This window comes from Balaenoptera ricei, chromosome 15, assembly GCF_028023285.1.
Source record: "Balaenoptera ricei isolate mBalRic1 chromosome 15, mBalRic1.hap2, whole genome shotgun sequence".
Classification (NCBI taxonomy): Eukaryota; Metazoa; Chordata; class Mammalia; order Artiodactyla; family Balaenopteridae; genus Balaenoptera; species Balaenoptera ricei.
In genome coordinates, this window is record NC_082653.1 from 79,598,085 (window position 1) to 79,624,718 (window position 26,634).

Below are 26,634 nucleotides of genomic sequence, written 5' to 3' on the forward strand. Positions count from 1 at the left end.
CCTGGACCTTATTTGTGGCCTTGTATAGACACTTCCCATGTTGAATCAGGGCTGGTCTGTGTGACCAGTGAAGTACGGTGGAAGTAACCCTGTGTGGCTTCTGAGAGCAGGTCCTAAAAGGCAGTGGAGCCTCTGCTTTGGTCTCTTGGGATACTCACCCTAGGGGATACTCACCCCTAGAGGATGCTGTAGGGACATTCAAGGAGCCCTGTGGCGAGGCCCCTGACAGGGACTGAGGCTTCTCATCAACAGCCAGCATCAGTTTGCAGCCATGGGTGTGAGTCACATACAGAGGGCCCCTGGAAGTGGACCCTCTGGCCCCACTCAAGCCCTCAAATGTCTGTAGCCCCAGGCAGTATCCAACCACAAACTTAGGAGAGACCCCAGGCCCAAAACACCAATGCAACCCTAGGAGAGAACCCAGACCAAAACCACCCACCCAAGCTGCTCCCATATCCTTGACAGAGTGGTTGTGAGCCGTGAGTGATCACTGTTATTTCAAGCCACCAAATTTAAGGGGTGAAGTGTTACCCGACACCAGATAACTAAACTAACCTCCTCTTTCCTTAAATGCCCCAGCCAAGGGGTAGCAGCTGCTTCCTGCAGTTCATCAGAAATGGTTATCTCAGTATCCACTTTTCGCCCTTCCACTGTGTTTTCGCCACCTGTATAAACAATTCCCTGGATTAAATGACCTATATTTGAAATAACTAGGGTGGTTTCTGTTTTCCTGATTGGACCCTTTACATTTTAGAAAAAAAGCAAGCATGAAATAAGAGCAATCCATTCCCTAGTCTCTCTCACTCTTCCCGAATCCTCCCCCCACCCCCAAACCCAGCTCTGGAAAAGTCCTCACTTGTCCCAGCTGGGCCACCACCTCCATTCCCGCCCTCTATGCCCTCCGTCCACACCTCCATTCCCACACCTCCATTCCTGTCTTCCCACACGACTTCTAATCCAAAAAGTTCCTCTCTCCTCCTGTGTCCTCAGGGCCCCCAGACACACGTCACAAAGCGGGATCTGGTGGGGAGTACAGAATTTATTTTATTATTCTGAGTCTGGGTTTTGTTCCTTAGACGTCGTGATTCCTGGATGGAGGTGACAGTGTCCCACCTCCCTGAGTCATAGTTCCATGGGCCTGTTTCAATTGCTTTCCAGGTTCAAAGTGCACTGAGAAGGCTTCACAGTCTTAATACTTCCTAGATGCTCAACTGAGGCAAAGTGACAAAATGGCCCCCCCCACCCCCGCCCGCCAAAAAAATAAAACCCCGAGCCCCCAGCAGCTGCTGCTGCTGCAGCCGTATGAAAAAATAATACAAACTCTTCTTAAAAAATAGATTACACAGAAAGAACCCAGAGGACAGAGGGGCTTGGGGAGGGGCAGGGGCTGCTCTGGCCACTGGCAGGGAGCCTCGGGGAGAGGCCCGGGAGGGGTGCTGAGATGAACTTCAGGGGGCTGGGATGCCGGTGGACACGGCCTCGTCCACTCTGCCCAGCCTCCTTCTGCCGCTCCTCCCAGCAGCTCTGGCCCTGGGACCACGGCTCCCCTCTCCCTCGAGGGACCCTCCCTTCACCCTGAGGCCTGGTACCTGCTTCTCACTAAAGTGGCTTCAATGAAGAAACAAAAAGACCCAAAGCGAGGGAGGGCTGTTGCCCAGCCACGGGGACTTCCCCCCCATAGGAGACGACCTCTCTCTGCTTTGGGGGTTTGGATAATTATCAATACCTGACGCTACCGAGACACCCCCTGGGGGGGGTGATGGGCCCCAGACTCCCTGTTTGGCTCCTGGGAATACACGTGACGAGTCACGGTCTGAGGCTGTCTGTCCTCTGGCCCAGCCTCGGAGGAGCTGCAGACGGGCAGAGTGTGCACAGGACAGCCGGGGCAGCGGGTGTGGGATAGGGTACCGGGTGTGGGAGGGGGTACAGCTCACACGGGTCCTCCAGCTCATGCAAGGAGAAGCGTGAGGGGGCGGCCCCACCAAGACAGAGGTAAGGCAGGGCGAGGTGACGGTGTCTGTGCAGCCAGACCAGCTCTGGGGCGGGGGGCAGAGAAAGGGCAGGGGCCACGGCCCACAGGGTAGAAGGCAAGTTAGGGCCTGGCGCTGGGGAGGGGTCTGGGCGTCCGCCGCCCCACTGAGGGTGCCACACCCGGCCACAGCATACAGAGGAATCTGGTGCAGGGTGGATTCTCCCGAGTCGGGGACAGGGGCAGCTGGGCGGGCCGGTCTCAGTCGGGGACCTCGGGGTGGGCAGGCAGTCCACTCTCGCCGCGCCGGTAGGTCTCCCAGAAGCCCCTGTCTAGCTGCTCCAGCTGTGAGCCCAGTGGCAGGTGGCCGGCCAAGTGCATGTGGAGGGTCTCCAGCCACTGCTCCAGCTTCACGAAAGAGGGCCTGGGGAGACAGGCGGGGGGACGGTGGGTTCGGGCTCTGCTGGGGACCACCCCACCCTAAGCCCCCACCCCACTCACCTCTTCTCAGGGTCCAGATCGCAGCAGCGCACAGTAATGGGGAAGAAGCTTGGGGGGCAGTTTGGGGGGCAGTAGCGGTCCAGGAAGCCTCGCACGTTGAGGCCAAAATCCATGGTGCGCGGCAGGTAATCTGGGTCAGCTTTCACCCGCCCGATGATCTGTCCAGCACGAAGCCCAGCCGTTACCCGGGGCCCCTGGGACTGGGCATCGCCCAGGCGGGTTCGAGGGCAGGTCACACCGGGCCTGGCGCTCCCTGGACCACCGCACCCCCCGGGGATGCCAGTTGCTGTGGGCAGCCCCGTTCCCAGAGCCTCCCTGGCCTGGGGCCCCTGCAGACTTCAGCCTGCAGCCTGGGAGCGTGAGCCCACCCGGGACCTACCTCACACAGGACGATTCCAAAGGAAAACACATCCACCTTCTCATCGTAGCTGCGGCCTGGATGAAGAGACCACTGTCAGCAGGTGCACGGGGCCAGGGATGCCAGCTGGTGAGGGTGCCGGGCCAGGGACCCGCCCACTGGGGGGATGCCCTGGCCAGCAGGTCAGGACAGGAGGCAGATGCTAGAAACCTCTGTAGGATCAGGCCTTAGGCTGTGACCCTATCCGAGCCCACCCAGTCTGAGCCAACCTGCTGGGGGGGCGGTGGATGGGTAAAGGTGAAAGCCCTGGGCAAGGGGTTCCAGGCCCAGCTCGGTCACTAACCACCTATGTGACTCCGGGCAGGTCATGGACCTTGTGGTGACCCCGAAAGATAACTGTGTCAGACCCCTGGAACCTGTGAATGTTATTGGAAAAAGGGTCTTTGAAGTTACGATTAAGTTAAAGATCCTGAGATGAGACAGTCCTGGATTATCCGGAAAGGCCCTAAATGCCATCACAATTGTCCTTATAAGAGAGACTGAAAAGGAAAAGACACAGAGGAGGAGGCAGTCACATGAAGACAGAGGCAGAGATTGGACCGATGTGGCCACAAGTCCGGGAATGCCAGGATCAGAACCTAGAAGCAGCAAGGAATGGATTCTCCCTTAAAATCCCCAGAGGGAGCACGGCTCTACTGGATTTCAGACTTCTGGCTTCCAGAACTACAAGAGAATAAGTGTCTGTTGTTAAGCCACCCAGTTTGTGGTAATTTGTTACAGCAGCCTCAGGGACTGATACAGACTCTCTGAGCCTCAGTTGCCTCAGCTGTAAAATGGAAACAATACCCTCTCTCTAACGATGTTAAAAATAATCAGGACAGCCACTCTCATTTATTGAATTCTGACCAGCTTACAAACCTTATCTAATTCTCACACTACTCCTTAAAGATAGGGACTATTAACCCCAATTTACAGGTTAAGTTATTGGGGGCTGGGTTATGTTAACTTTGGTCAGAGCTGGCGTTGAGATGACCCTGGCTCTGCGGCCCTGACCCTGTGTTTGCATGTCCCCTGCCTGTGGAGAGGCTTTATAAGCCCCAGTCTGGGCACACATGGGACCACTATGTAACAGGCCTCAATAAAAAAGAAATGGAGTGGGAGAAAGGGGATCTGTGGGAGGCTGAATAATGGCCCCGGAGATGTCCCCGTCCTAATTCCTGGACCCTGTGAACACGTTGCCTTATACGGGACTTTGCAGGTGTGACTCAGTTAGGGATCTTGAGATGAGATTATCTTGGATCATTCAGCTGAGCCCTATGGGATCACAAAGGTCTTTATGAAGGAGGGCGGAGGGTCAGGGTCAGGGTCAGGGAAGGAGATGTGACAATGGACACAGATGTCAGAGAGAAGAGGCTACGTTGCTGGCCTTGCTGGAGGAGGGACCAGGAGCCAGGGAATGAGGCAGCCTCTAGAAACTGGAAAAGGAAAGGAAACAGATCCTCTCCCCTTGAGCCTCCAGAAGGAATGCAGCCCTGCTGACACCAGACTTCAGCTCAGTGAGCCTGATACTGGACTCCTGACCTCCAGAACTACAGGATAATTTGTGGGTTTTTTAAAATAAATTTATTTACTTATTTATTTTATTTTTGGCTGCACTGGGTCTTTGTTGCTGCGCGCAGGCTTTCTCTAGTTGCGGCGAGTGGGGGCTACTCTTCGTTGCAGTGCGCGGGCTTCTCATTTGCGGTGGCTTCTCTTGCTGCGGAGCATGGGCTCTAGGCGCGTGGGGTTCCGTAGCTGTGGCTCACGGGCTCAGTAGTTGTGGCGCACGGGCTTAGCTACTCCGTGGCATGTGGGATCTTCCCAGACCAGGGCTCGAACCCATTTCCCCTGCATTGGCAGGTGGATTCCCAACCACTGCGCCACCAGGGAAGCCCTAATTTGTGTTTTTTTAAGCCAAGTGTGTGATGACTGGTTGCAGCAGCACAAGGAAACCGACGACAGGACTCAAAGAGGGGGAGGGCGGGACCTCCGCCTCCTGCAGCTCCGCCTGGGACCGCGGGGCCCTGGGGGATGTGCCAGGCGGGGCTGCCGACTCACCGTGGATCATCTCAGGCGCCATCCAGTAGGGGTTGCCCACCACCGTGTAACGCTTCTTCCGGTCTGGCTTCTTGAGGCTCCGCAGGCCCTCGGGCTGCGTCTTCTCGTCCACCATGAGCCGCGCCAGCCCGAAGTCGGCCACCACCACGTTCTTGTTCTGGGTGACCCGGAAGCAGAGCCACACTGAGACACGCCCCTGGCACCACCTGCCCACTCCCTCCTCGGCCTTCTGGGGACAGCCTGTGGTCCCTCCATCACTGCCCCTTAGACGCTGGGCTCCCTGGGCCCACTTGTCCCCCACTGAAGTACACCCCACCCCCAAAGGTTCTTTCAGGAAGCCTGCCCTGATCACCCCAGTCCACACACTTGGGCCCTCCTCCGGGACCGCAGCCCCTGGTGCAGCCTGGTGTAGGCTGCGGCCACCCTGTGGGCCGCTCTCTGCGAAGGCCACGCTCACAGCAGACCCCCCGCCCCCCCACGTCTAGCGGGGTGGTGGGCGGGGCTCCCGCTGCCCCCTCCCGGCCCGGCCGCTCACCTCACGAACCAGGCAGTTGTGGGAGTTCAGGTCCCGGTGGATGATGTTCATGGAGTGGAGGTAGGCCTGAGGGTGGGGAGCACGGGGGTCAGGGGGCAGCCGTGCTGAGGGCCCCCAGCCCCGCCCTGGTCGCCCCAAGGCTCCCACCTTCCCCCTTCCCACTGGATCCCCTCTGTCCTCTCTCAAAGCTTCCTGTGGCTTCCATTTCTAAACTCCTTGTGAAGTTTAGGTGAGCACTGGAGAATGTGTTTTGTTTTTCGTTTTTTGCCGCACCGCGTGGCCTGTGGGCTCTCACTTCCCCGACCAGGGATGGAACCCGCGCCCCCCGCAGTGGAAGCGCAGAGTCTTAACCACTGGACTGCCAGGGAAGTCCCGAGAATGCTATTATAAGTGGGGCCGGATCACCCAGCCCACACGCTCCCCGGCAGAGCCTACTCACCATCCCCGAAGCGATGTCCTTGGCAAAGCTCACCCTCTGACTCCACGGGTACTGGCTGTCCTGGAGGTGGGGAGAATGACCAGGCTGAGCCAACGGGGCCACAGTTGCAGGACATTGGGTGAGAGAGAGACAGAAAGGGGCACAGGAAGGGGCGAGTGTCCTGTAGGGTCCGATGACGCACCCCCAACTCTCTTCTACACCCACAACTGTCCCTTCTTTTTTTTTTTTGCCACGTGGCTTGTGGGATCTTAGTTCCTCAACCAGGGATTGAACCTGCGGCCCCGGCAGTGAGAGTGCTGAGTCCTAACCACTGGACTGCCAGGGAAGTCCCTCACAACTGTCCCCTCTAAGGGGTGTGGGTGAATAATTCAAAACAATTTTCTAACACAACAGGTTCCAAACAGTGACGGGGTGGGAGATACTCTTCTATAGTTCCTGACCCACCTCCTCTGAGAACAAAAACTCTCTCTTCTACAAAATCCCAGTTTTTCCAGTTTTTAAAAAACCTGAACCTGCTTTCATGGACCAGCAGAGACGGGCCTGGCGAGGTCGCCTGCAGAGAGCTGCGGTGAGTCACTCCGGAGAGCGGGGCTCTGGGCTCAAATCATTTGGGGAAACACCCCATTCTCTCCCCCCATCTCCTTGGAGACCTCAAGTGGGAGAGCAAGGACATCAGAGCGTATTAAAGATCCAGGTGCAGCCAGGAAGCCTGCACTGGTGCAGCCCAGCATTTCTAAGTTGCACTGGACCACAGAATCCCTCTGAGAAGTTACACCTGTCCGGAGCCCGCAGGGACCACACTCTGGCGACAAAAGGTAATCCAACCTGAGGGACTGAGGACTCAGCGGCGAGGGAAGGGAACAGGGTCTCCGGGTCTGAGGGTGATGCTGGGGTGGGTGAACGTCGGATCCCTGGGCACCGTCAGCATCCCGGGAGAGCTGGAAGCTCCCCTCCAAACGCTTCTTTTTTAGAGGAGGATCGGTGATTTCATCCAAGCTCTTACAGCAAGTTCTGAATTTTATACATCATGGCAAAAAGTGACTTGGTTTTGCTTAGAAGCAAAACAAAGACCCTCAGGGAGAGGTAACCTATGGCAGGTGCGCGGGGTTAACCTGACAGCCTGTGCGTCCCCTCAGCGAAGCTGCCACCCTTCTCTGGGCCCCAGCTTCCCCACCTTAGATGGAGTCAGTTGCTCCCTTATTCGATTCAGAATCAGGGTCTGGAGGGCCTTTGAGACCAGAAGCCGATCCCCAGTGAAGAGCCTGGGAGGAGACTGGGACCCACAGGGGAGCCGCTGGGCCCAGGGTCCTAGGGCAGGAGCGGCTGGGACGGGTCTCAGGCGGGGGCTCTGCCCGGCACTCACCATGCCCTTGATGAGGCCCCGGAGCGTGCCACCCTTGATGTACTCGGTGATGAAATTGAGCCTCTTGTCCTTGTAGAGCACCCCGATGAACTTGAGCACGTTGGGGTGCTCCAGGCATCGCATGACCTTCACCTGGTGGGGTGCAAACAGGCTGGGCCCATGTCTCCTTCTCCCCGTTTCCCACCAGAGGCCACCACGGACAGTTCCAAAGATGGAGAAGCCTTCAAGCCCCCGGGGTCACACCTGCCGGCTGCCGTGCTCTTTGCTTGGGCTGCTCCCTCCCCCAGGGACGTCCTTGCCCCTCTCGCCCTCCTGGCAGATAGTTTCTCTTCTTCCAACGTGGGCTTGAGCGTCACATCCTCCCGGAGCCCTTTGCCACCCACCACCTCTCAATTGCGAAGGGTGGGGCAGGTCCTAGGAGTCTGGTGCAGAGGGCGCAGCAGGCCCCTCACCCACCTCCTTGAGGAACGTCCGCTGGGTCTCCTCATCGAAGCGGATCAGCTCCTTCATCACCATCACCTCGCCTGTCTCCCGGTGTGTCACCTGCGTGGGGACGCCCAGGGGTTGAGACTCAGCACAGGCACATGCTCTGCTCTAGGCCCGCCCTGTAGGAGGCCCATCCCCACCCCAGGCAGATGGACAGACGGCTTCAAGCTCTTCGCTGACTTTTCATGGGATGCTCCCAGCCCCCGAGGGGGTGGGACTTAAGTCCTTTACAGGTGAGGAAACTGAGGCTCAAGAAGGTTTCCTACCAGGGCCCACGGTCACCCAGGTGGCAGGAAGGGGGGTGGCCAGGGCTTGGGTCCAGGACCGCCTGACCCAGAGGCCAGCTCTCTTTCCTCTGCTCTGCTGGGCTGTCTCCTCGAAGTCAGATGGGTAGCTCTACCAGAGATTCTGACTAGGGACAGGGGCTGGGGCCTGTCTGCACACGTGGGCAACCTGGCTGGTGCCTTTTGTATAACTCTGAACCTTCCAGTCTGGTCATAGCCAGGTGACATCAGAGCCAGGGAAGGGCTCGTGTCTTGCTGGGGGAGAGTGTGAAGGGGGTGAGCAGCCCAGAGGCCAGGAGGGGGCTGGCACTGGGCTCAGTAAGGGGGCCTGGGGAGGGAGCCTTCAGGGTCAGTCCGGGCTGCCCTCCCATCCCCCACCCCGAGGAGCCACTTTCCGACAACAACCTCCTCCACGCGGTCTCTCTATAATAAGTCCCCTCCCCCTACCTAGCTCAGGGAGGCCCTGGTGGAGGAGAGCTCTGGCCAGCGAGTCTGGAAGCCAGATACCCTTCCACTGGGGCTTCCTGGGGACACTGGTGGGAGGAGGGTGGAGGACCAATGGGTCACACACAGACTGCCCCCCTGCTCCACCCACAGCCCCATCCCTGCCTGGCGTGCCCTGTACCTTGATGGCCTGGCCGAAGCAGCCCTTGCCCAGCACCTCCCCGTGGATGAGGTCCGAAGGCCGGAAGATGCGGTGCGGCCGGCAGACCACACGGAGGGACTCGGAGCGACCCAGGTCCTTGTGCTGGGAGGCCGGGGAGCCCAGCGAGCCGGCGCCCGGGGACCTGTCAATGCTGCAGCTCCTCCTGGGGGGACACACCCAGTGCCCGCTGCCACCAGGTGGGCACCTGGACGAGGCCCCCTTGGGGGTAGGCCAGGTCTTGGCCCTGCCCCCCTCCCCCTGCCTGCCATGCCCCATCGATGCCTGTCTATGTACAGTCACTTGTACAGCCAGAAAGGGCAGCACAGGACAGCTCTCCTGGGACAGTCATAAGGCTCTTGCCCCATCCTGATGCCAGTACCCAGTGCCCTGTCTGGCTTGGACTTCCTGTTAAGGTAGGAATGTTTGCCCTTGGCCTTCTCTGCCTGGTGACCCTGGATCAGACGCTTTGTCTCCCAGAATTTGAGTCCCAGGCCTTGGAGTGCAGAGGCAGACTACCTGCCCAGGATGCCCACAGGTGGCCTTGCAGGGTGGCCTGAGCTCCAGACAAATGCAGGGGAGAAGGAAACACACGCCTTCAATATCACTGTTTCTTAGCGTAAAGGCTGTCATCCCAGGTGTCCCCCTCAAAGCCTTGACCAGAAGTCCTGAGCAGACCCCCGCAGTGAGTGGCACGAGGACCAGGCTGCCTCTGGGCTTCTTCCTGGGGCAGCCCCCCCACCTCCCTTTAAGAGGGTACAGGGCACTTGGCCCCTCTGGCCTGGGCCACCACAACAGTCCCCCAGCTGTCTCTGGTCCTGGGCACCTCCCCACAAAGGGGACCAGAGTGGTCTCTGTGAAACACATCACTGTGCTGCAACACCCTTTGGTGGTGCCCCGGGATGGGCAAAGCCCACAGACGCCATCCACGAGCTTCTGCCTCAGAGCCCACCACTCCCCAACACATCCGATGCCCCAGCATCCTGAGCTGCTGGCCAGCTGCTCCTCTAAGCCAGGGCGCTGGTCCACCCTGGAAGCGCTCTGTCATCCCCAGCTCGGGGTGCTACTTTCCCCGTTTGCCCCTTCGCATTCTCCTTCCTCTTTCTAGCCCCCTGCACCCCTTGCCGGCCTCCTTCTTTTTGCAGGGCTGACTCCCCCATCAGACTGTGAGCTACCAGAGGGTAGGGACCAGGTCTCATCCCCCCTGAGGCCCAGCGTCAGTGAAAGTACCAAGATACAGTACATCAAGGTGCAGGGCTGACTTACAGGACAGGCTTCTGCCGGCCGGAGCTGCCCGCCTCCCCGCTGGGAGTGTGAACCGGGGAGACCAGGGGGCTGGACTCAGGCCCCAGCCCGTGGCTCAGTGTGTCATGGGGGTCATGCTCAAGAGTCAGCTGGAGCAGGCGGCTGGTTTCCTGGATCAGCAGATCAATCTGGGGAGAGCAGGAGTGTGGACAGGTGAGTCTCCCAGCTCTCAGGGGAGCAGCACCTCCAACCGCAGACCCAGGACCCATACCTCGTCCAAGGGCACATTCCGGATGGGCGTGCCATTGATTTCCAGGATCCGGTCTCCAACGTGGATGGAATTCTTCACATCCGGGCTCATGCAGCCCGGGTCCACTCTGTGGGCACAGAGCGGTGGTCAGACCCCTGCTCACCCCGCTAGGAAACCAAGGCCAAGGGGATCAGATCAGGAGCGTTGGGGGCAAACCATTCTATCTTGTGTGATCGGCAGGTGGCAACTGGCGGGAACACCGAATTCTGGTTTGGTGGGAAGAGTTCTATACTAATTACAATGCTTGCCGTGGGTGTGGAACTGGAGAAAAGTGGCATGCCCCCCAGGTATTTGCCCCCCTGTACTAGATGCTCGGGGGCTCCTGTTCAACAGAGCGTTGTCTCTGCCATGGAGGACAGACCTCTCCTTCTACCTGGCTGGTACGTGTGGGGCAGACAAGTGTCAAAGAGTCCTAAGAGGGTCTGGACCCACTGCTTCCTACCTGACCCCCAAACTTGCCCTGCAAGATGAAGCTAAGGCTCCCACTCCTCTGGGATCGGCGGGAAGGAGCGAGCAGCCTGGGCTGAGCCACAGCTGCAGGGTGGAGATGGGGCTGGTGCCCTGGATCATTTGGCCATAAACTAACTCACAGAATGGCCAACTTGCCAAATTTACTTGCTTCTTTTAACTCCTTGGTGTTAACTATCTGATTGTCATTTTGTCTTCATAAAAGCTTTCCAAGAATGGTCACTTTGTCTCTGCCCTGAGATGGGGAAGGGCTGGGGGAGGGTGGGCAGGACAGAAAGGAGACTGAGAGCTTTAAGAAGAACAGATTGCTAGCAATTTTTCAATTATCGAAAGTATATTCTCACATGGGGGAGAAGTGCTTCCTTACACAGGGAAGTCAGGTAATAAATAAAGCAGGAAGAACACAGTTAGAAAATCACCATTTTGTAGCCATCACAGAATTATCTGTGGATGCTAGAGTCAGTGAAAGGCTGTTGGGAACAGGATATTTACAGACTTATATCTCACAGATGACTCAAACCGGTTACATTGCAAAGGGGAAAAAAAATCCTTTACAGCAGAGACAGTGGACTGCACTTTAACCAAATAATCGAAGTTGACATCCCCAATAAAGGGAGCACTTCACTGACATCCTGTGTCTACCAGTAAGATGCACAGAGAAGGACACAGCATCAGTTACCTGGTTAAAATGCATGACTTAAACCTAAGGAAGAGGAACCCTCTGTCAAACCCAAATGGAGGGGCATGCTCCTTAACTGACTTGCACTCTTCACAAATGTCAAGGTCATAAAGGACAATGAAAAGTTGAGGAACTGGCACAGATTAAAAGAGATTGAAGGGACATGAGGATTCAATGCAATGTGTGATCCTGGATTGGATCTTGGATCAAGGGGGAAACTGCCATAAAGGACAGTGTTGAGACAACTGGCAAAATTTGAATGTGGATTGTATACTGAATAAAAGTATCAATGTTAAATTTCCTAAATATCATAATTACACTACAAGATACAATGGATAATTATGTAAGGGAATGCCCTTGTTTTTAGGAGAAGGTCTGAAGTATGTGGGGGGAGGATGGGTCAATGGTGCCTACAACCTCCACTCAAATGATTTAGTAAAAAACAGCAATATGTACAGGTACGTGTGTGTATATACAAATAAGTATATATATGTATATACACACAAATATATACACAGAGGGAGAGACACACATACCTCAAGTGTGGCAGAAAGTTAAAATTGGTGAACTTAGGTAAAAGGTGTATAGGTATTCAATATACTTATTATTTTAGTAATTTTTCTGTAAATTTGAAATTTTCAGGATTAAAAAAGTTAAAAAATAGTGAATATATTTTCATGCATAAAGACTTCTTATGGATATAGCCTTAAAAATATATTCCTTAGGGAATTCCCTGGTGGTCCAGTGGTTAGGACTTGGTGCTTTCACTGCTGTGGCCCGGGTTCGATCCCTGGTCGGGGAACTAAGATGCCACAAGCTGCACGGCATGGCCAAAGGGGGGAAAAGAAGCAGGAAAGAATGCTCACCCAGTGAGGGAGGCAGGGAGGAGGTGCCATGAACCCTCTACTCCTAAAATTCTGCCTGGCTGTCAGGGGCCAGGTGGTCTGGGAGTTTCCCCATCTCTCTCACCAATCTGTCTGCTCACTTGTGTATGGAAGGCAGCTGCTGGCCTGGCTGATGCTCAAGATGGGGGTGGAGATGCAGAGTCAAACCCAGCCTCCTCCTCCTCCCCCAGTACCATCTTCACTTCTCACCAGTGCTTAGGCATGGGGCCTGGTACCTGGCAGGTATGTGAGAAACGTTCACTGAATCCAAAGAAAGCTGGCACGTGGCTCCCACACCCAGACATGGGGAACGTTTAAAACTATTTCTCAAGGGTCCATGAAGGCCCAGGAGAAATCTTAGAAGGCTCCAAGGTATCTGACTTCCTCGTCGTTCAGACAGAGACCCCAAAGCCCCGAGAGGACAAGGGAACTGCTCAACGTCTCACAGCATGTTATCAACTGCGTCAGCCCCTTAACCTTCATTTCTTCTTACATCTCGGACCTTTTCTACAATCTTTAGAATTTTCTTTAGGGATGATCTGCTAGTATCAAATCCCATTTTGTCTGCCTTAACATATTTTTATTTCACCTTCATACTTGAAGGATATTTTCATCAAGTATAGAATTCTAGGTTTATGGTTCTTGTTTGCTGAGTGCATTGAATATATCACTTCACTATTTCTGGCTTTCATTGTTTCTGTTGAGAAATCAGCTGTCAGCCTGTTCTTTTTTTGCAGGAAATTTTTTTTTTTAAATAAATTTATTTATTTATTTTTGGCTGCATTGGGTCTTCGTTGCTGCTACACGCAGGCTTTCTCTCTACTGCGGCGAGTCGGGGCTACTCTTCGTTGCAGTATGCAGGCTTCTCACTGCAGTGGCTTCTCTTGTTGTGGAGCATGTGCTCTAGGCGCAAGAGCTTCAGTAGTTGTGGCACACGGGCTCAGTAGTTGTGGCTCGTGGGCTCTACAGCACAGGCTCAGTAGTTGTGGCACACAGGTTTAGTTGCTCCTCGGCATGTGGGATCTTCCCAGACCGGGGCTCGAACCCATGTCCCCTACATTGGCAGGTGGATTCTTAACCACTGAGCCACCAGGGAAGTCCTCCCTATGGCTACTTTTAAAGTCTTTTCTTTTGCCTTTGGTGTAGTAGTTTCACCAGGTGGGGTAATCCATGGGTGAATATCTTTTTAGTTTTCCTGTTTGGGATTTACTGGGTTTGAGTCTGTGGATTGGTATCTTTTATCAGCTCTGGGAAGTTCTCAGCCATCGTATCTTCAAATACTGCCTCTCTCTCATTCTCTCTTCTCCTGTGATTCTAGATGGATGATTAGATCTGCTCACTCTGTCCTCCGTACATCTTAACCTCTCTTTCCCTATTTTCACCTTGTTGTGTTTCTGCTTCTCTCTTCAGCTGTTTAAAACCCTCCTCTACTGCTAAACCCATCTTTCACTTCTAGGGGTTCTATTTGGTTCTTTTCCAAATTCATTTGCTCTTTACTCACTTTTTCCAAGGATCTCTTATTTATTAAAACATATGGAGCATAATTATATTATATTGTTTCTGATAATCCCACTATCTGCAGGTTTTGTAGGTCTGCTTCTGCCACCTGTTGTTTCTGCTGGTTCTTGCTCACAGTGCCTTGTTCTCTGTGATTTTTAACCGAACCGCTCACCTTCCTTGGGACGCTTATCTCGAGAAATTCTGTGAAGCCTGGAGGTGGGTTCCTCCAGAAAGGATCTGCATCTGATTCTGTCAGAGCCTAGGGACATTACCCCTAGTGGAGGAGTACTTTAAACTTTCACAATTTTGCCTGGAGGTTTTCTGAACCACCCAGGCATGTGAACTTGGTTGGCAAATCCAAGTGTTTGAATTCTCAGGGGAGATTCCTTCTCCCCTTCCATTTAGGTTCAAATCAGTTTATTTTCTAGTTCTGGGAGTTGGTTGCCCGGGGCGGCGGAGGGGCGCTGGTGGATGGTATGGTTTATTTCTTGTTCTTCCTCACCCTGAGAGCCCTTTGGGGGTTGCAGCTTTATGGGGTGGGGAGGCGTTCTCTTATTAGACTCACTTTCCTCGAGCAAGTCAGGTCTTTGAGAGGCTCAGCCATGAGAAGACTCGAAAACTGAAGCTTAATTCACCCAATTTAGATTTGCCCTTAAGGCATGGCTGCCTTCCGTGCTCTGCTGACACCCCTGGGCTCCTTCCTTCACTTATTCCTGACCTGGTTACTTCTCTTTCTTGTTGGGTCATGCAGGGATTAAAGAAAACATTTAAAATATTTTATCTAACATTTATTATGTTTTTTTTGGAGGAATGATTGGACCAGGCATCTGGTATACCAGGTTGTCAGAGCTGGGTTCCATCTGGGCCCATGTGCTCACCCATTCTCAGGGCCCCCCTGCCCCAGAGTCGGCCACCCACCTAGAGCATCCGTGCCCACAGCTGCACCAGCTGCAGCCTCAGCAGGCCAGCCACTCACCCCTGGACGCGGACGGTGTGGGAGTGCTCTGTGCTGCAGCCTGGTGGGCCGTGAGGGGGGTCGATGGAGACCGAGAGGCCACGTTTGCCATGAGCTGAGGCTGGGATGGATACGAGGGTGACTGTGTGGGGCAGGTGGGAGCTGGGGGAATCAGGCAGGATCTGCTCAATGACGGGGGTCACCACAGTCTGGTAGTAGCAGTGTCCGCTGCAAGAGCCACAGGCGGTGGGGACCCAAAGAGCGGGAAGAAAAGCGCGTCAGGACAGTCACCAGCATCACCCCCACCCCGATCCCTCAGCCCCAGGCTCTCTTCTCCTCCCACCCTCCCCTTACTGCTCCCCAAGGGAAGAGGAGGATCTTGGCTGCCTGATGGGCTGGGAGCAGGAACTGGGCATGCTCAGCCCAGCCTTGCCCCTCTCCGGGGCTCATTCTGGGTTGTCTATGCTCCGTCAGCTGGCCAAGATGAGGCCTGGGGATAAATCCAGTTCAGCAGGAAGTCATTAAGAGTCCATTTGGGATCCTCAAAAGCCATGCTGCCCTCAAATCCAGCTTTATCAGTGTTGCCATAATAAAGAATTTGTCTGGTCTTTGTCCCTGGCTCCTGGGAAAGAGGCTCTAAATCCTTGGAACAGGAGTATCTTCCTTTTTCTTGAGCCCTTCAAGCCACACTTGAGCTAATGTTAATGAGATGACTCAGGCGGCGGGGAGGGTGGTGCTGGTTACCAGAAAGACTGACCACGTGATGAGAGGGCTGCGGCTCTGACCCAGCCTGACCTCGAGGAGACTGAGTTCAATCCCGTGCCCAGTGATTCAATCAATTATGCTACATAATGAAACCCCAATGAAAACTCTGGTGATGCCAGGGAGGACGGGTCACACGTCTTGATTCCACGGGTGGAATGCACGGAAGCTGTGCATTCGAGACCCTCCCGGACCTCGCCCTTTGTGTCTCTTCATCTGGCTGGTCCTGATTTGTAGCCTTTAGTAAAAAACTATAATTGTGAGTATAGTGCTCTCTTGAGCTCTGAGTCATTGAGCGAAGTATCAAAGCTGAGAGAGTTGTGGGAATCTCTGACTTTGCAGCCAATCGGTCAGAAATGCGAGCGGCCTGGGGACCCCCAAACTTGTGGCTGGTGTCTGAAGTCAGGGCGGTCTTGCTGGGGACAGGTCCTGAGCTCACAGGGTTGGTGCTAACTCTGAGGGTTGGTGCCAGAACTGCACAGCAGTGATGTCAGTAAGAAAGCTGATGTCTGTGGGACTTCCCTGGTGGTCCAGTGGTTGAGAATAAGCCTTCCAAGGCAGGGGATGTGGGTTCGATCCCTGGTCGGGGAACTAAGATCCCACATGCCGCAGGGCAACTAAGCCTGTGCACTGCAACTACTGAGCCTGCGCGCCGCAACTAGAGAGCCCGTGCGCCACAACTAGAGAGAAGCCCGCGCGCCACAACAAAAGATCCCGCATGCTGCAACTAAGACCTGACGCAGCCAAAATATTAGATAAATATTAAAAAAAAAAAAAAAAGAAGAAGAGAAAAGAAAGCTGATGTCTGAGGCTTTCTCCATCTGATTGCTGTGTCTTATTTCCCAGTGGTTTCTACACTGTCACTATGACCGCCCCCCACATGGAAAGGGGAAGGGCCCCGGCGTGGGACACGTGTGACATGGGTGGGCACGCCAGGCGCAGGGAGGGGCGGGGCACACGCCAGGCGCAGGGAGGGGCGGGGCACTCACCAGTACAGCTTGGAGTGCTCCACCAGAGTGTAGGTGTCTCCGTCACCGATGAAGGTCCCACATGTGAGGCAGATGAAGCATTCGGGGTGGTATTTCAGCTCCCCGGCCACCTGGAAGGGGAGTTGGGGGGGGGGGCGAGGACAAGCCACCTCAGCAGCCCCTTCAGCCCCTATAGCTCCTCCCCTCGGCCTCCTCTCAGAAGGGCAGCCCCAAACCAACTTCGGGGCAGACAGAGTTGCCTCCGTAATAGGGGGCTGAGGGATACAGACAGAGAAACAGGCTCAGGAGGCACAGAGGAATCAGAGAACTAGTGAAAAGAAGAACAAGAGAGATGATGGGAGAGAGATCTGGAGCAGGGAAACCTGTGAAAACACACACACACACACGTACACACACACACAGGTGAGGTGTGTGAGTGGGGGAGGGGTGCTTACCATGACCAGCCCCTTGGTGATGTGCTCTGAGCACCCGTGGCAAGACTCGCCATAGCGGGCCCAGTAGTCCTTCTTGCAGAAGAGCTGCCCATCCTTCTCGTAGTACTGGTGTGAAAGGGAGGCACTGCATTCGCAACACCTGGGTGGGAGGGGAGCTGGGGCTCAGAGGGGCCCACCCCTCCCGCACACCTGGGCCCTTCCAGTCTACAGGCAGCACTAGAGAAAGGTGTGCCCTCTGGACGGAAGCAGCCTGTGCCGGGGCACAGGGCTTGGCAAGTGGAGCCGGGGATGGATTCAGCGCCCACCCCCACCCCCTCTGCCGTGGTCCCTCAGCCAGGAGCCTTGGTACTATGTGCAGCCTGAACAACCACCCTCAGCAGTTCTGCACCCAGGGTGTCTGGCCCACTTGCTAGACCTGGGCTGAGAGGTGCTCTTCATCTGAGCCCCCTGTCCCTTGTCGTGCAAGGAAGATGGCCAGCGAGGGCAGGCAAGTTACTCTCAGTCACCCACCAGTCAGGCCCAGGGAGGGCTGGAACCTGGGAGCCCAGGACTCAGGTTGGGGGGGGGGCGGGGCTGGAACAAACTGTGAGCCCCACTCTTCCAGTCTAGTCTGCTTCCTCTCCCTCCCCCTCCCCCCACTCCCAGCAAAGTGGAGGCAGCTCTGGCCACTGATGTAGACGGTGGTGACCTTTCGGCGCTGTGAAGACCTACTAAGTGCTGGCACCTTCCCATTTTCTTGCTTAATAAATTTACTAATCCTCACAGGCCACCATGAGACAGGCATGGCTATCCTCATTTTAGAGATGAGGCAGATGAACTTCGGAGGGTCCTCCCTGCCCAAGGTCACAGAGATGGGCACCATAGGCCCCATGAAGATACACCCAGTTCCACCAAGATACAAGGCAGGAGTTCAGCTCAGCATAGACCAGTCAGTCAGTTAAGAGAGGGGATCTCCCGGTTTCCTAGGCTCCAGCCAGCCCCACGGGTGCTGCCAGTCACAAGAACGGGGTTCAGCATAGGTAGCAGGAAGGCCTGGCTGGTGGGGCCCCTGAAGAGCAGATGGGGAGAAATGATGTACAGGCTTCTTTCTAGGTGCCACCCCCCAGGCCAGGAGCTAGACCTACATGCCTGCCGTCTTTCCCCTCAAGCGTCCTGGTCGGGTGGGGACCAGCAGCTCAGCTAAGCCAGGGTAATAAGCAAATGCAAAAATGTGGGACCCCCCCCAGTGACCGACATCCCCCTCCGCCCCGGGCACGAGCCCCACTGGGTTCTGCAGAGCCTGACCCAGGGTCCTGGCATGCATAGGTATGTCTGGGCTGGAGTACACACTGCGCAGAGAACGGCTAGGGGACCCGTCCAGCTCTGTTGCTGTTTGGGTGCTCCGGGTGATGTACCAAGGTCACATAGGGATAGGAGGGCCCAGGCCCAGAGCTCATGGCTCAGTAGGGGAACAAACCAGGAGACAGGAGGGCAGGAAAGACTGGGGCTGGGTCAGAGAGCACTATGCTCCAGGCAGCCGGGAAAGCCTCCGCTCTACCGTAGCCTGCACAGGGCAGCACTCACTCACTGCACTCACTGACTGCTCCTGAACTAGGGAACTGGGGAGGGGGAGGGGGGAGGAGGAGGGGGGAGGAGGGAGGAGGAGGAGGGAGCGCCAGCAGCAAGAGTGCTGCTGGGACACTGTCCCTTTAAGAGGATCCAGCCAGTTCCCCATTGTCTGGTAGCCTGAGGGGAGGGGCTGGGGACCACAGCTTGGGGCTTTGGGCAGGGGGCGGGCAGAGGAACACAAAATGCCCGGGTTTTGAAGCCAGGAAGGCGGGGTCTGATGAGCTCTCTCAATGGGGTGGAGACTGGGGAGGGAAAGCCTCTGGAGGCAGCGCTGGGATGCGGGAGGCTGCAGCGGAAGCAGCGGCTGGACGGGAGCCATGACGTCATCTGCTGCCCCCGCAGCCCTTCCTGCCCCCACAATCGCTGCGACTGCAGTGGGTGGGCATCTTACCACGGGGCGGGCGACAAGGCAAGGAAGGCACCGAGCCAGGAGGGCGGACACCCGGGGACGGGGAGGTCCCCAGCGCAGCCCCCAGGGGGCTCTAACCTAGCAGGAAGGGGCGCAGGAGAGCAGGCTCCGCAAAGAGGCGGGGCGCAGGCAGCGCATGGTGACCTTGGGGAGATTCCCCACTCCCTGTGCGGATCGGTGATTCACTTCGCCCTTCCGCTGACCAGAGCCACCAGACACGAAGCGCGTCACAGGAGTGTCACCGCAGGAGTCTCCCCCACAGCCCCAGGCTGCAGGAAGCGGCCCCCTTCCCCACCTCTGTGGGCGGGTCAGTCGGGGCTCTGGAGCGGCCGCCTTCCTCCAGGGGAGAGAATGCTCTTCTGCCTGCAAACTCCTAGTCCTTCCCACGCACAAACATTCATCACTGTAGCAGCCCTGGAAGACCCCACGTTGCTTCACTCAAGCTCTGTGAGTGCAGTCAGCTCCCTGATAACCACTTCCCTGAAGCCTGCTCAGATGCGCCCATGGCCCCCCACGCAGCCTGCACCCCCAGCCTCTGCCATTAACCTGCCGGCTCCCTGAGGTCCCAGGCCAGGCACCTACAAACGCTGGTCCCCGAAGAGAACAGAAGTGCTTCCTGCCAGACTGGCTCACTCTGTGCACTCAACCAGGAGCAGTTCCCACCCCCAGCGTCCTCAGAACTGCTCCAGGGTGCCCTGGCTCAGCCTCCATCTCAGATAGGGGAATCTAGCTCAGGCTCACATAGTGGTTTGGTGGCTGGCGCCTGGAGCCTCAGTGGACCTTTGCCGATGGAAGGCACGCAGGAGCCCCTGACCCTGTGCATCCCCTCACCCCTCAGGCCCGCATCTGGCCAGGAGCCAGAGGAGGCAGGTGGGGCAGGACATGCCTGGCTCTTGGGGTGCCCCCCAATGCCCCTGCCCCTACAAAGGGTGTCAAGAGAGTAATACCAGGTACAGTGTAACCCTCTCCCAGAGCAGGCGAAGGCAGAGCCAGGCTTGGGCAGGAGAGAAGGGCACTGGGGGGCTGGAGGGGGGCATGAACAGGCCGGGCTGGGAAGCAGTGGCAACCCCTACAGCGACAGGTCCTTCCCTCCCAGGGGTGCCCTCTACCCAGAGCCACATCCCTGGACACCAAGGGTGAAAAAGAGCAGCTGGGGGACCAGCCTCAAGGGAGACCTGTACCAGAAGGGCCAGGAGCCTCAGCGGTGGCCTGCTTCCCCTCGACAGGCGGCCAACAGTGACCAAGGAGTTTCAGTTCTCCTGCCCCACTGCCCGGCCTCAGGTGGGTCTGTCCCACCGTGGCCTCCAGCCCCAGCCCTCACACCAGGGGCCCTGCCCAAGGCCTGGGACAGGTGGGGAGGGGGCTTTCCACTTACTTAGCCCGTCGGAGGAAGCGGCATCTTCTCAGGTTCGAGGCCAGCATCCTTTGCTGCTACCTATCGCAGGGGGGCCCCAGAGGCCTACGGGGAGTGCAGGGGTGGGCCGGACAGGCTGCTTCCCCATCCTACTTCAGGCACTCAGGATTGGAGGCTGCAGAGGGAGGGGCCAGCGTGGCCACACGGCAGGGGAGGAGGATGCAGTGATGTGGGTGCAAGAGGACTTGGTCTTAGCTCACAACAGGAAGCAGCTGAAGGGCCTACTGCCTGGGCTCTGGTGCAGGCGGAGAAGCTTGGCCGGCACCGTGTCCTCAGCCCTGCACACCCGAGAAAGGCACCCTCCGTGCCCCCCGGCCTCTGCTGTGACAAAGGCACTGGAGACTCTCTGGGGACAGGGAGCAGCTGCTTCTTCTGGTGCTGCCCCCGAGGGAACAGAGCTTGACTTCCACGGACAGTCCATCCTCCTTGCCTGAAAGTCCCCCAAAGAGGGGGGCGTCCCAGCCCAGGCTCCGGCCCCCAGTGCCAGCTGTGCACTCAGCCCTCCTCATCCAGGGTCAGCCCAACCAGCCTCCAGGGAGATGTTACCCGAGTTACGGCAGCCCCAGGGCTCCTGCGCTGCAGGCTTCTGGGAAGGGACCTCCCAGAGGCAGCAGCTGGGCAAAGGGAAGCCTGGACCCTCCTGGGCCTGGCCACGACCTCCCAGGAGGCTGGAACAGAGAAAGGGGCTGGCTCTGCCGTGACAATGACACCTAGTGCTAATGCCAGAGGCATTCTGTGGGCCCACAGCAACTCTCCCGCTGCGAGGCTCTCGGAGCCCAAGGGCTGGTAGCAGCCCCGCTTCACGGCACTGAGATGCTTCCAGGGGCCCAGCAAGCAGCGACTCCTCTCTGAGCTGCTTTCCTGACTGTCATGGGAGTGAGGACACTGTTGGCCTCAACCAGATTTGGGGGCTGTTGGGAGAACCACACGCCACAGGGCCAGAAACACTGTGTAAGTCGTGGAACCAGGTGGAAGCCACGGCTCTTACTGCCTGTGGGCCCTCCCTCACTGTGGGAGCCTTCCCTGTGTCCCCACCGCACCAGGGCCAAACCCAACGTGCCCCCTCCCTACCGCCCCCTCCTGGGGCCTCAGCCCTCTGCTGGTTAACAGGGCAGGGACCCTCCCAAAGCTAGGCTCCACGCATCCTGTCCCACTGCTGCCCTTCTGTGGCTGCACGCCTGGCCCTCCCCCATGTCTCCCAAGGCTCTACCTCCCTCCCCACCCCATGCACCGGGGCCCCCAGAGTTCTTCCCTGGATTTCTCTCGGCCTCTTCTCAAATCCCATCCCCCAGCACTGAGTGGGCTGTTCTCTCTGGCCGTCCCACCTCTGACCGGTCTCAGATCACCTCGGCCAGCTCTCGCGAGGGCACTGCCACCCTGGCTAGCCTACTGCACCTCCACCTCAACAAGGACAGGGCACAACTCCTCACCAACCTGGCCCCCAGCTCCACCAGAGCCAACAGACCACTGGCCTCCTCTGCACCCGGGATGAAAAACCAGACCGCTGTAGATTCTGCCCCTGCCACTCACCAGCCCCCTGCTCCACCCTACAGCCCCTGACTTCTTCAGCTCTGCAGTGACTTGGAGTGACACAGACATAGGTTCGAGTCCCAGCTCTGGCTGTTGCAACTTTCAGCAAGTTACTTGATTTCTCCGAGCCTCCATTTCTTACGTGGAAATCGAGCAAATAATGGCACCTCCTACGGTTATGGTGAAGGTTTAATGAAATGACATTACAAGAGTCACCAATGAATAGTGGCTAATATGACTAATCCTTGCCAAATATCGTCCCTTCTAGATCTGAAACGCTCTCCACTCTTAATCAGTGTCCTATGTCAGGTCTTATGAGCACAGAGCCCCGAACTATTGACAGTCCGTCCCTGCCATGTTACCACCATCTGCCCACTGGGATGGCATTTTTCAATAGCACCTCTGCCCACATCCCTCCCCTGCTTTCTGACACTCTCTGCTGGCTCCCTACTGCCCTCAGAAGCTCCTTATCTTGGCACTCAGGGCCCTTCACTGAATCGATCCTAACTTTGCCTCCTCATCATGTCCCTCGACTCGCTCTGTTCCAACCAGATGAGCTGATCCCGGGCCTTCAACGGTTTGCACTGTCCCACCTCCCTGTCTCTGCCTGTTCAGAGGCCCTTTCCTCTCTGAGGGCCTCCTTCTGAACACCTGATTGGGAACCCCAGGACACGGAGCCCGCCTCTCTTCTGGGCTCCCCAGCCAGTGTGGGTGCTGTGTGTTCATTTCGCTCACTGGCTGTGTATCTTTGGTCAAGAGAATTAACCTCTGTGTTCCAATTCATGGAGACAACACACATCCAACCATAAAAAGTCCTTAAAACAGTGCCTGGCCCTTCCTAAATTGTAGAAAATGTTAGACATTATTTTTATAAAAGAAAAAAAAAATCCTTGTCGGAGCCTCCCACTGCCTAAATTAAACCCCTTCGGCCGGTGGTTGATGCCCTGACCCCAGCTGGGCCTTGCCACTTTACCTTCCCTCCTTTTTGGTGCTTTCCTGCCTGAACTCTGTTGTTCACTGACTGGGCCAGGCCCCGTCACCATTCTACCCTTTGCACCTGCTGGGCTCTCTGTCTGGAATTGCTTCCTACCACACTTCTCCATGTGGGAAATCTCACATCCCCAGCTCTGGCCCTACGGAGCTATCTAAGGCTCCCCCCTGCCCCTGCTTCTCAGGATGGTGCTCCTGGATTGCTGGGCCACCTCGGGGTCCCCATGTGCTCCACCACAGCTCTGATCCTACTCTCCTACACTTGGGAGTTGGTGTCCGGAGGGAAGGGACTGGTCTTACTGGATATGCATCTTCCAAACTAGCCCGGGGCCCAAAGGAGGCCCAGCTCCTCCCAAGGCCTCTCTCTGGAGCACCAGCACCCAGAAGGCAGGGGCGCGCTGCCCTCCACTCCTCCCCCACCAAGGTGCCAACAGGCCTTGGTATTACGAGCATAAACACAAGTCTCGCTTTTTCTCTCCTTTTCTGTCTAGAATGACAAAAAAGAAAGGCCTCCAGGGATCTTCTAGTCCAAATGCTTCATTTTACAGATGGGGAAACTGAAGCCAAGGACTTGCTGGAAGTCACAACCAGAGATGGCACCAGGAGGAATCGCCACGTCTCTGGCAGGCCTTGCTTAGGGCATCCGAGCTCAGGCCAGCCTGCCCTACCTGAAGCAGTCTGAGTGCCAGTCAGCATTCAGGGCCTGGAGGTACTGGCCATCATAGATCCTCTGGCCGCAGCTTGCACACACGGGCAACTCGCTTCCTGCAGGGGTGAAAAGGGCGTTAGGCACCATTCTCAGGAGATGCAGTTTGCTGCAGGCCTGGCCTGGCCTGGCCTGGCCTGGCCTGCCCCAACACCACATGCACCTCCACAAATCCTCCCGTACACACGCAGCGCCCAGGCTGAGCAGTCACTGTACAGAGCAGGAGAGAGAATGCAGGTCTGAGAGTCTTGCTGAGACCACAGCTGAACTACCAAGCTCCTCTGGGCCTCAGTTTCTCTCTCTGTAAACTGAGGAGGAGGAGCAGATGTCCGCCAACCCCCAGCAATGGCATCCTTCAACTAAGGGTCTGGCACGGTAAATGCGGAGAAAGAAAGCAGCACGATTTAGAAATAAGGCAGTGGCTGACATTCTTGTCACAGCCCCCCTTCCTCTCCTGCCTGCCCAATCCCTTCAAAGGGCAGGGACTGGACAGGGCTAGGTTGGTGCATCCTGTACTGAAGCCCCCTGGAAGGCTTGGCTATGCCGTGGCCTAACAAGGGGCCAGGGCCGTAGGGCTGGGCTCCCAGACACCTGCTCCAGGGAGGCCTGACACCTCTTCAAGCCGGCCACTAGGCATGCTTAGTCATCCTTGGGGCCTGACACCCTTGGAGCTGGGTGGGCCCTGGAAGATCTCCCAGCCTGCCCCTTCCCATTGTACAGATGGGGAGACTGAGCCCTGGAGAAGGTAAGGCTTGCTGGGTCACCAGCCAGGCTCCAAGGCCACAGTCTGCCCCTCCATGAGGACCCAGGGACCTAGGAGCTACCGTAAGGTGGGCCCCTGCTCCAAGTGGGCCTTCAAGGACCTGGGGGAGGGTTGGCAGTAGCCCCAGGGGAGCGCAGGGCTGGAGAAGCTGGCATAATAGGACTTTTGTTGAACCTGGTGGACCTATGAGATGGCTCAGATGAGGAAACCCAGGAAAGGAGATCCCAGGGGGGGAATCTTGGGGTCTTCATAACTCTAACTGTCCTGCAAACCCAAGCCTTGGGCCCCAGTAGGGGGAAGGGGCAGAAGAGGAGGCTAGGATGAGAGTCACCTTCCCAGCCAAGACTGATGGCAAGCACTGGGTTTGGTGCAGGGAGAGGGGGTGGGGGCCCCAGAATACATCCAAAGGTTCCCCAGAGGCGCATCTCTGCTCTGTCCATCCTGCCCCCAGGCTCCCAACCACCAGCACCACGGGCCAACTATGCGGCCCTCAACTGTACAAACGGGGAAACTGAGGCCCAGCAGGCAGCACCTGGCTCAAGGTCACGGAGCCGGCCAAACGCTGGGCTGCGAGTCAGGGCTGAGGCTTTCCCAGCGACTCTTTCTTCCAAGGCCAGTTAGAGACGGGATAAGGGGTGGCCTAGGGCGAGCCCCGGGTGGACACAGCACGCGGATGGAGGCCAGGGCTGGAAGGGCTGTGCCTGGGATTCCTCCTGGGTGGTCGTCTGTCGGGGGACGGGAGAAGGCGGGGATGAAAGGGAGGAGGGGCCCTCCGACTGCGGGAGGGCAGCCCACCGGGGCCGAGGAGGGGGAAACAGGGTGGGAGCTTTTCAGGGAGGGGCCTGCGGGCTTCGGAAGGACGAGCTCATCCCGGAGGACACAGGGGCGCGGCCTCGCGGCAGACCCAGCCTCCGCGGCGGCCAGGCCCGGCCCCCACCCGTGCCCCCCGCTTCCCCGTCTCCCCGAGCGCGGCGCCCCCGCCCGCCCGGCCCCTGGGTCGGCGCCCCGCCGACCCGCACCCCGCGCACCTTCCTCTCCCATACGTTCTTCCCTCCAGGTGCAACAAAGTAGCGTCAACCTCATGCACTCGGCGGGGGGCGGGGCCCGGCGGGGCTGGGGCTGGGGGCGGCCCGGGCCCCGCACGCTCGCCCGCAGTCGCCGCCGCCGCCGCCGGCCCGGGAGGCGGGGGCGGAGAGCGCGGGCCGGGCCGGGATGGGCTCGGGGCTCGGGGCTCGCGGCGGCACCGCCGCCGCCTCTCAGACACCGGCTCCGGCACCGGCTCCGCGCCGCGGCGGCCTGGGGAGCAAACGGAGGGGCGGGCCGGGGCGGGGCCTCGGAGCTGCGGCACGGGGGCGGGGCGGGGCGCGGGCGAGCGGTCGAACTGCCCTGCGCGGCCCCGCCCCGCGCCCTCGGCGGCGCCCCGCCCCGCTCAGCTCCTCCTTTCATTCATTCTTCCTGGAGTGACAACACTCTGCTCCGCGCCACTTGGCCAAGACGCATAAACCCAAAGCTGCGGCTTAGGTGGAATGCGTGCTCTGATGCGGCAACCTAGGGGGTGTAGAAGCGCCAATTAGGGACCTCGGTTTCCCTGCGGGGAGCCCCTAGACCCAAGCCTGTTGGATGGGGGCCAAGAACCGAGACCCGACCCGGAGGAGACGTTGTGGACCCTGAGGACCATAGTGGTTGCCTTGGGCAGGGGCGCCGGCCAGGTCCTCTCCCTCTCTGAGCCCTGCGGGGAGGGCAGGCCCCAGCAGGGTCTGGGGGGGAAGGCGATGGCCCACGTCTCAGGCTCTCACCAGCTAGGCAGGGCGCTGAAGGAGCAGCCCCTGGGGGAGACTGTGACAGCCATGCTCAGGGATTTGCTCCTCCCAGTGCTGGAGACCTGGAGCCGGCGCCGCCCTGCCCAGCCTTCCGGAGGAGGCACGGCTGAATGGGGTTTTGGCTGAGGGAAGTGGCCAGAGGAATTGGGTGGTCCCCGACGCACAGGTGCTCAGTCCAGCACTGGAAGCGTGGAGCACCCTGCCGACAAGTGAAGAATCCTATCTCCGCGAGGCCCACCGCCCACTTCGTCGTCCTACAGCCTGGGAGCCTATGCGGGGAGAGGTTGAGCCACATGCTTAAGTTCACCCAGTGAACAAGGGACAGAACTGCCCACACTCCCGCTCCAGCCATCAAGTTTGTATAGATTTTTCTCTAGTCAGGGCTTGGGTCCAGTGGCCTACAAGGTGGGGCATTCACCCCTGGGTGCAAAACAATTACCTGCGGGAGGGAACAAAATATAATTTTTCTTTCTTCCTTCCTCCCTCCATCTCT

The 26,634-nt window shown here is 57.6% G+C and overlaps 1 protein-coding gene across 1 annotated transcript; it reads right to left on the reverse strand.

The window, feature by feature from the left end:
* Positions 1-1,278: 1,278 nt before the first annotated feature.
* Positions 1,279-25,445, reverse strand: LIMK1 (LIM domain kinase 1). Its single transcript, XM_059897586.1, has 16 exons — positions 25,350-25,445; positions 23,521-23,617; positions 16,902-17,040; positions 16,468-16,577; positions 14,738-14,944; positions 10,192-10,297; positions 9,942-10,108; positions 8,658-8,841; positions 7,719-7,805; positions 7,263-7,394; positions 5,900-5,959; positions 5,461-5,526; positions 4,926-5,082; positions 2,850-2,905; positions 2,471-2,628; positions 1,279-2,393 (listed from the first exon to the last, which is right to left on the reverse strand). Exons 1-16 carry the CDS (start codon positions 25,402-25,404, stop codon positions 2,231-2,233), a joined length of 1,944 nt encoding a protein of 647 aa, XP_059753569.1. The 5' UTR covers positions 25,405-25,445; the 3' UTR covers positions 1,279-2,230.
* Between the last annotated feature and the right edge of the window lie 1,189 nt (positions 25,446-26,634).